General features: G+C 40.8%; 1 protein-coding gene across 4 annotated transcripts in view; it reads right to left on the bottom strand.

The window, feature by feature from the left end:
* Nucleotides 1–8266: 8266 nt before the first annotated feature.
* Nucleotides 8267–9907, bottom strand: part of POU2F3 (POU class 2 homeobox 3) — a 208487-nt gene continuing 206846 nt past the window's right edge. For all 4 annotated transcript variants that reach the window (XM_073602564.1, XM_073602561.1, XM_073602562.1 and 1 more), the window contains one exon: nt 8267–9872. In XM_073602564.1, the coding sequence (XP_073458665.1) occupies nt 9833–9872 (40 nt within the window). In that variant the 3' untranslated portion in view covers nt 8267–9832. The remainder of the gene's footprint in view (nt 9873–9907) is intronic.

Raw genomic sequence — 9907 nt, 5'->3', positions numbered from 1 at the left:
AATTATATAGATATCCAGCCGCAAACGCAGTTCACGCGTTCATAGTCGTGCCAAAATTAAATATAAAAAATGTTTGCGTTGCGCTTGATAATCTTATATAACAGTGCCCTAAATCATTTCTAAATAAATATTAAATAAATAAATAAAACAAAAATAAATAACTTCCTATGTGTTATGCTGGTATATGAAACAAATCAGAACCAGAACAAATCACGGTTGGTGTGCAGCACGGATTCATTACACTGGACCTTTTTTTTGGATTTCGTTGAACACGGATACACTTTTTTTTTGGATATTTTAAAAAGACACTAGAATATGGAGATTGTTGAACACTGATTATAGTGACTGCGTTTATAAAGCACAGAGCACTTTTTCGCAATTTTGTGTTATTTGAAAGTTTGCATGTTGCACTAAATTGTAAGATACTGCATGTTGTTTGAGGCATCACTTAAGTAATTGTATTTTGGTGTTATTCATACATGCACATTGCACTTTAACTGTTTCATATACCAGCATAACACATAGGAAGTTATTTATTTTTGTTTTATTTATTTATTTAATATTTATTTAGAAATGATTTAGGGCACTGTTATATAAGATTATCAAGCGCAACGCAAACATTTTTTATACCCCAAAAAAGATGCCATGTCTGTAGCAAATGTGGATATAGGCGTGACTACCGCTATTATTGTCCCTCCTGTCCTGACCAATAGCGTACAGCACGGCACAGCCCTAGGGCACACTACCACACAGGGTCTCAAAAGATGTTAGATGGCCATCGCCATCGCCGCTATATATATATTCTATTGTTCTCTCTTTATTGTTCTGTTCTGTTTTACTGTATTTTGTGCTATACTGTAATGTTTTATTGTTACTGTGTTTTATCATGTTTGCTTTGCAGGTATGTCATTCTACTGTTATAACCCTTCATTCTGTTATTAACCCTTCACTGTACTGTTACTGTGATTTATGCTATAATGTAAGGTTTTATTGAGTTTGCTTTGCGGGTATGTACTACTGTTATACTCTAATGTTACTGTGTTTTATTGTTAACCATTATTTGATTTGCAGGTGCGCCATTCAGCTGCAGCACAGGTTCATTTATTTTGACAGCAACTGGGTTTGCTCTCATGATACGTAAATCCGTGACTCCATCGCTGTAGGAGGTGATGTCACCACCACAGTTAAAATAAAGAGCATAAATGCCGAAGCATAGGGGCAGGGGTGGACATTAGGGGCGGATTGCCCTTATGCTTCGGCATATATTTTTTACTTTTTTTTTTTTTTTTCTTTAGCACAGATTGCAATTTAAAAAAAAGTTGTTTTATTGATGTAGCAGGGAGCTGGCTATCTCACCTGCAGTATCAGAAGACACTCTGCAACATTGCTGCAATGAGACTGTTTCTCTCTAGTGGCAGCAAAGACCGTGTCATCCTCATCCTGCCAGCAGATTGATTAACACCAGGAAGCAAAGCATACAGGGAGTTGTAGTTCCAGGACTCAAGTTTCACATTGAGATTTCCCTCTTTTAGGACTACAACTTCTGCTGGACTTTGAGTGGTTATACCGGAATGATGCCTGCCGGTCTAGGTATAATCTTGGTATAGTTTTTTCAGCCGGCGGTCGGCTAGTGGCTAATTATCCGCTAGACTGCTTTTACAAACAGTGGGAGGGAACGTTCCCCCCCCACCCCCACCCACCTTCTTTCATGATTTTCTCTGGCTCTTCTGTGCCACCGGGGAACCCGAGAATGCAGCTGGTGGTTCCACCAGCGGAACATAGAGGTGTTCGGAGACCAGAAGGCTCAAATCATCTCTATGGCCTAAGACACCAGAAGCTACGAGCATTTCATGACTTCGGTTTCACCGAATATAAACAGCGCCATTGGGAAATTGGGAAAACATCTTATCACACTGATCTTGGTGTGGTCAGATGCTTTGAGGGAAGAGGAGAAATCTAGAGTCTAATAGACCCCAAATTTAAAAATAAATGTTTTCTTTTAACATGCCTCTCAGCAAATAGCTTGAGGTGTCTACTTTCTGAAAAAGGGGTATGGGGGGGGGGGGGGGTGTTGTGCTATATTGGCATTTCATGGCCTCAAACTGTGATAGGTAGTGAGGAGTGAAATCAACAATTTACGGCATTAGAAAGCCTGAAGGCGGTGATTGGTTTTCGGGGTCCTGTACGCAGCTAGACTGCCAAAAGGTCTCACACAAAATGTATTTTGGGGTGTAATTCCACATATTCCCATGACATGTGTGAGCAAAATATCATTTAGTGTCAACTTTGTGTAAAAAAAAAAAAAAAAAAATATGTAATTTTCTCGAAACTTGTGGCAAAATATAAAATATTCCATGGACTCAACATGCCACTCAGCAAATAGTTTGGGGTAGAGATAGAAAATGGGGTAATTGGCGCTACCCTTTAAAATCAAATGAGTAAATAAAAATGGTAGGTAAGTGCCTATCTATAAAGAAAGGGGGGGTGACTTATCCCATAAGGCAGAGTGTGTGTGTGTATAACCTTCAGTGTTAGGTATAAGTGTGATATAGCAGGTAGTAGCTAAATCAAATGTGTATGTGACAGGTGCACCAAATATGTATAGGTAATCAGCCAAGTTACATCACATATATAGAAAAGGGTGTATAAGTGTATCTCTCAGTCAAAACTGAGCCTAACAACCTCGCATATATATTCAGTGTTACACAAATACAGATAACCAACCATAAAATAACAAACAAATGTCTTGTGGTGTAATCCAAATCAATGTGTACATAAAAAATATATATAACAAAATATGTATGCAAAATATATGGACAAATGTGTATATAAAGAATATAAAAAAAAATATATAGTCTCACATGACCGTGTGTGTAGAAAACAAAAAATAAAAATAAAAAGTACAAGTCCCACACGTAATAAATAATAAAATGTGATTCCAAAATAGCCAGCGGTGGCTTTTATTCAGGTGACTTCGGTGCTCAGCAGGTAAGGTGACTCGTAGTGCTCCCCCCAATGGGTCCCCACTCACCAAACAAAGTTACCCCTGCAGGGGTGATAGGCAAAAGTGGGTAACTGTGGATGAACCTCCTCCTCAGCTTTCTCACTATCCCGTCAGTTGCTCCATCGGGCTCTTCCAGCTGTCCTCACAAACTCAGGGGTTATGCGCTCCGGTCAGGGCCTCCCAAATCGTTCCACAGTGTCTCAAAACTTCATAGCACACCCAGCAGGCTCAGCACTCTCCTGTAGCCGGGCTCCGCCTCATCACTCGCTTCTCTCTCTCGGACACCGGGGCGGCCTGTGAAGGGTACAGCACAGGAAGAAGCCGCTAGAGCGCAAACACACCCTCTACACCGGACACCCCCCCGCTCTAGCGGCTTCTTCTTGCGCTGTACCCTGTAATGGGGGGGGGGTGCAACCCGGTACTATCCTGAGCGTGGAATCTATTACATATTTAAATAGTTTGTGGTGTCTACTTTCCAAAATGGCGTCATTTGGGGGGGTTTGTCCTATTTTGGCATTTCATGGCCCCCGAAACTGTGATGGGTAGTGAGGAGTGAAATCAACAATTTATGCCCTTAGAAATCCTAAAGGCGGTGATCGGTTTTTGGGGTTCTGTACACGGATAGATTTCCAAAAAGTCTCACACATGTGGTATCCCTGTACTCGGGAGAAGCAGCAGAATGCATTTTGGGGTGTAATTCCACATATACCCATGGCATGTGTGAGCAATATATCATTTCAATTTTTTTTTTTGTCATTATTCAATCACTTGTGACAAAAAAATTAAATTGTCAATGGGCTCAACATGCCTCTCAGCAAATACCTTGGGGTGTGTACTTTCCAAAAAGGGGTAATTTGGAGGGGTTTTGTACTGTCCTGCCATTTTAGCACCTCAAGAAATGAGATAGGCAGTCATAAACTAAAAGCTGCATAAATTCCAGTAAATGTACCATAGTTTGTAGACGCTATACAAAAAGTATAAAAAGTATAAAAAGTATAAAATATTTTTCTCCTTTCGCCTTTCAGGACAGCACCTTGGAGAGAGTGCAGCTCCACCTCTTCATAAACAAGCAGTAGAGTGAAATGTTCTAAATAAAATAAAACAGTGACATAAATCTTGAATTAAATCACAAATGAAAGTGTATTTTCAAATCGTCCACCTGGGCAGAAGAATAAGTCAATAAAGTCCCGCCAGCAGCCCCAGTGCCGGGATAGGCACTTTTAAATGTAAGGAGCCATTTGGCTACATCTTTTTATCTGATTTTATTTAATAAAACGTTATTACGCTATGGATATCCCTTGCTCTCTCTATATATCCTGCCTGTACCCATGAGGAGGAAGGTTCCTGCCATCTCCATTCCCACCAACGTGAGCAGGCACGATCCTGCACAAGCGCTGTTTGACTATCTTTCCTAGGAAAGAAATCAAATTGGTCTGGTAAGCAGATCACTTATCCATTCACCTTGGGTGTTGATTTTTCTAAGTTTTGGTGAAGGACTATTTAGCCTTTGTAGGAAGATATCATCACAGTTGGAAGATTTGTGTGCTTTTCTGTGGATTTCTATGAACGATTTTTTCACTGACTCACATGTTTTATTAATTTTTTTCACTATGGAGGAACTTTATTGACTTATTCTTCTGCCCAGGTGGATGATTTGAAAGTATACTTTCATTTGTGATTTTATTCAAGATTTATGTCACTGTTTTATTTTATTTAGAACATTTCACTCTACTGCTTGTTTATGAATTACCAATCAGTCAATGATTATCACTCAGTACAGCGCCCCCTATACCCACTTTCTCACTGTCTAGAGGAGCACACCACTCCTTCCAGGGCAGCAGCAGTTATTTTTTAGTATATTGTTTAGTTTGGTGCAGAGTTTTACTTCTATTCAGCTCCACCTCTGCACAGGAAACACTGCGTGTCAACACCCCTTTTAAAAGCAGCTGCTTCCATCATGCCGTCAGTTTTAGTATTTCCTCCGCCATGGAAGCACTGCATGGGGAACCAGAGGGGCTGCACTCTCTTCAAGGGGGGTTTTGAGCAGTACCTTCGTTGCCTTTTATATCTGGACCAGCTCAGCTCCTTCCCGCATGAGAGGGGGGTGCACTGGTGTCCCTTCCTTCGCCGGCCCACAGGGGTAATGGTCTGCAGGGGGTCGTCCACCCAGAGTGCTTGGGGGGCCATGGGTGTTCTCATTTTGAGCGTCCATGCTTGGTCTCAGCATGACGGCGCCGAGTCCCGGACGGCGGGTGACGTCAGTTCCAGGGGCGGAGACTTCCAGCAGTGAGTAGCAGCGATTGGTTCCGGCTGCTGGAACGCAGGAGGAAAGGGTGGGTCTTCTGGCCGGGTCTTCTGGCTGGGACTTCCTTCCGCTCTCCACATGGAAGGAATTATTTAAAGAACACAGGTGGCCGCTGCGGCGTTCACAGGCTGAGTCATCAGCAGCTATGGCGGATGCAGGAGCCCAGGTTCCCAGCCAGGCCCAGGTAGGAGAGGTGCAGTGGCACCTCTTTCCTTTTTCTCACTGGGTGTGTTTATTCTGTGTATCTATGCTAGGTGCTGCAGCTGTCTGTTATAGTGGGAATGGTCTATTAGCAGTTCAGCATGGAGGGAGACTCTGGGGCACTTAGGGGTGTTTGCTCTGGGCTCTGTGTGTTCTCTCTATTGGCAACTATATGTTGCCCTGAAAGAGGGTGGGGTTATGTCTTGCTGTCTTACAGGAAGCCACCGCTAAGTCAGAGAGAGAAACAGAAGGAAAATGCCCTTCATGCAAGAACCCATTAGGGGACTCCTGGCCCAAACCGCTGTGCAAATCCTGCATCGCAGATTTAGTGAGAGAAGAATTTACACAGGCTTGTAAAGAGCTCTTTTCATCTGTCAAAAAAGAACTAGCAGAGACCCTAGGGACAGTATGTTCCCTTCTGAAGAAACAGGGCCAGGGTTCAAGCCAGGAACAGATCTCCCGGTCCAGTCTTCCTCTTACCACTTTCGGACTAATGGAAAGTGAGTCAGAGGAAGAGGAACAAAGTATTCCTCCCTCAACCATTGATTCTGAGGAGGATGAAGGGGAAGAAGTAAATAGATCTTCTAGGTACAAGCTAACACTTAAGGAGGTGGATGATCTACTACTAATACTACTAAGGTAATATATACCACCTTAGAGATTCAAGAAGGGAAAACCCAACTATCGATACATGACAAAATGTATCAGGGACTGGAGGAGGCCAGACATAGAGTCTTTCCTGTCCACAAAGTTTTGTAGGATACGATCAAAAAGGAAAGGAAATATCCGGACAAAGGCCAGTTTTTCTCCAAAGCTCTCAAAAGAAAGTTTCCTTTTGAAGAGGACGAAGGGTTAGTTTGGAACAAGAAGCCAAAAATTGATACCACATTCTCTCAAGCGTCCAGACGGACAGATCTGGCATTCGAGGATATGCCCGTATTGAAGGACGTCATGGACAAAAGGGATGCGCTATTAAAGAAAGCCTGGAACTCGTCCCTATCTAACCTTAAACCCGCCATAGCTGCTACAGTGGTTGCTAGAAATATGGAGTGTTGGCTAGAACAACTCAAAGGCCACGTGGTAGCAGGCACTTCTAGGAAAGATCTGTTGGAGTCCTTCCCTACCCTGTTGAGAGCAGTAAAATATATGGCTAATGCCTCAGCAGAATCCATCAGGATGTCTGCCAGATCCTCAGCGCTTGTTAACTCTGCCAGGAGGGCTCTTTGGCTGAAAACCTGGTCAGGAGACTCAGCATCAAAAGTAAAACTTTGTGGGATCCCCTTTACAGGGGACCTGGTCTTTGGGCCAGAATTAGAGACAGTCCTTGATAGGACAGCCGATAAAAAAAAAAGCTTTCCCACAGAAAAAGAAGGCAGGGCAGCAAAGGAAGACTTTTCGTCCTTTTCAGCAAGCCCATAAAGAAGGGGATCAAACCCAGAAAAGGGATCAAACCTCAGAAAGGGAGAGGCAGAGGTGGGGTGCTCTTTAGACCTCCTGTGCAGACCCCAAAAAAGCAATGACCATCTTCCAGTAGGTGGGAGGCTACAGGACTTCCTGCCTGCTTGGAAAAGAACAAAAAAAAGTCCTTTCGTTCTGAATTTAATCCATCAGGGGTATTAGTAAGAGTTTTTGCAAACACCTCTGAATCGGTTTTATGTGACAAACCTTCCAAGGGATCAGGAGAAGGCTTAGGCTAAGAAGTGAAAAGATTGTATGTGATTCCGCGCAGAGGAATGTACAAAGCAGATGAAAAATATAAAATATAAGAGAGAGAACTGCTGCCCCTACAAAATACTACCACCTGAGTGGAGTACAAATAAATTAATTGGGAAGGGTGTAGGTGTGGCGCTATCCCTCTTAGGGAGACTTATATATATATATATATAATATTGAAGTGCTTAAAATAAATAAAGTGACAAGTGCAAAAAATAACCAGAAGGTATGTGTAGTATACTAAACGTGTGATGCTTTTTGCAAGTAGATAACTTGTGCTTGTGTGTTACACCCTCTGCAGAGTGCAACACTCAAAGGTTAGAATAAAGTGATAAGTGCAAAAAATAACCAAAAGGTATTTATGGTATACTAAATGTGTGACGCTTCTTACAAGTAATTAACTTGTGCCTGTGTATTACACTCTCTGCAGAATGCAACACTCAAAGGTTAAAGTGCCTTCAGGGTTAATAGTAACCTGTACACTGATGGTTTGTGTGGAAATGACACCCCTGTGTGCTTTTTACTTCTGCTTTCCATTTCACAGATATTAGTGAAATGTGAGGGGGTTTGACCCCCTGCTAATTGGTACAACAGAAGCTGGTTGCATAAGTTGGTGTTTCCACCATACAATGATTATAGTCAATAAGTGACAAATAAAAGTGTATTAAGGAAGAACTATGTGAAGAAAATATACACCCAACACAAAATTATGATAATAAAAATAATAAAACTGAAATATGTAAACAGTCCTTTTCACATTAGATGCAGTGATTAACAGAACAAAGTGACGTGTGCTCTTTAAAAGTGTCCAGTGCAAAAAGTAATGCTTCTTCTTGTCCTCTTAATTATGTGATAATGATGTTGCTGATCTTATTCATGCTCTTATTATGAGTGCACTCACCGGATTGCCTTACCCCCCCCCCCCACTGCGCAGCCACAGTATATGCCACTGTGTAGCACTCTGGAAATGATTCATCCGTGATTTGCTAATAGTGTTCTGCCAGTTTTAGCATATAAGAAAGGAAAGAGTGCCCATAGCGTAATACCGCTTTACAAACTTTTTATTTATTAAAAAAATGGAGATATACTCACATTTGCTCTAAAAGTTACAGACATGTAATGGAAACACAGGCGCTGAGAGAAAAAACCTATCTATGGCCCTGACCAGAAGTGACGCAAAGACATTCTGTAACTCCGCCCTAGGGGGAGTTTCCGTTAAAGCATTTTTGACTACCTGTAATGGGGGTCATTGGATTCTGGTGAGTAGGATGTGTGGCTGGTGATGGTGGTGGAAGACATACTCCTTTGCTGACTGCTGATTATAGGAAGATCTTATCCATAATTTGTTCATTTGGACACTTTATTTCACTTTTAGTGTGATCCCTGACTTTCTGATTTTTTTGGTTTTTGATTTTTGTGTTTGTTTTTTGATTCCTCAACTTGGACTCTCTAACTAAGAAGTTTACATATGATATATAAGTTATAATTTGTTGTGTTTGTGGTCACTGGTTTATGCACTTTCAATTCTTTTTGCACCTGCACTTTATTACATCCATAGAGAGCGCGGTTTCAATTAATTTATTCAATTAATTTTACCACAGCGATCAGATGACCCGGAATCCGGAGTTCCAGGTCCCGATCGTTAGTACAGGGCCTGGGGCTCTCGGTGACACAGGGAGATACACATATATGCTGCCCCATGGAAAAAAGTCCAGTTCAGTGGGGCAACATATATGTGTTACTTTGGCGGGAAGAGGTTAAAGCTAACTAGCAAAAATAAATCAGTTTCAGCTACAATATTTATTTGCCAATACATGTAGAAGCCACATTGCCGTGTCAAGGCACCTCTGATAAGCGTGGTCCCTAAAAGGCTATGAAAAGATGGCAGGCTCATCTAGAGGTAACCCTTTTTCATAGTTTAAAAAAATCACAAACTCTGTTAACATAAGCTGAATAATGATGTATAGGCTGAGATTTTTTTTTTTTTTAAATCAGAGAGTCTGAATATTAGACTTTTTTAAATTTAAGTAGCATTCACTTTTTACGTCACATCTTCATACTGTATATAAATCAACAATGGTAAGTACCATGTGTAAAATATTAGATGAATCTACATCTTCATATGCAGCATTTATGAAAAAAAAAAAAAAAAATAAAGATAAACTCTCATCCAGAAAATGTCCTAAGAATTACAATGCAATTGTTAAAGTCACACATCAAGTAAAAATACTAAGAAAAATATTTACACATTTAAATAATTTAGCAGTTAAGATAGTTTCTCTTGGGACTTCTGAATCATATCCTGTGAGTAAGGTTTGGCAGGACTAAGTAAAAAAAAAAAAAAATAAAAAAAAAAATCAATATTTTAAACATGATTAAAATATGTTACATTGGTGGCTCTAGCTTGTTAAAAAACACAGTACAGTCTGTGGAATCCTGAGACAGAAAGTAGTTTTAAAAGAAAGTTTTCAACAGCTTCCCAACATGATCTTCAGTGATTTCATTTTGTGGATCTTCATTTACGGGTAGTAGGTATTCTGCATTAATGGAGGCACTTTCATTGTTTTGGTTTACTTATCTCCTTCTTTATTAGAGACAAAAGAAATTTTTCAATGAAGGTATGTTGGAGGATTCCATCGATACCATGGTCTACGTAAAGAAAGTCATGAAATTATTACTTGGTA

Source organism: Aquarana catesbeiana, linkage group LG10 (genome assembly GCF_042186555.1).
Source record: "Aquarana catesbeiana isolate 2022-GZ linkage group LG10, ASM4218655v1, whole genome shotgun sequence".
In the NCBI taxonomy this organism is placed as follows: Eukaryota; Metazoa; Chordata; class Amphibia; order Anura; family Ranidae; genus Aquarana; species Aquarana catesbeiana.
This window is presented reverse-complemented; position numbering and strand designations above follow the sequence as displayed.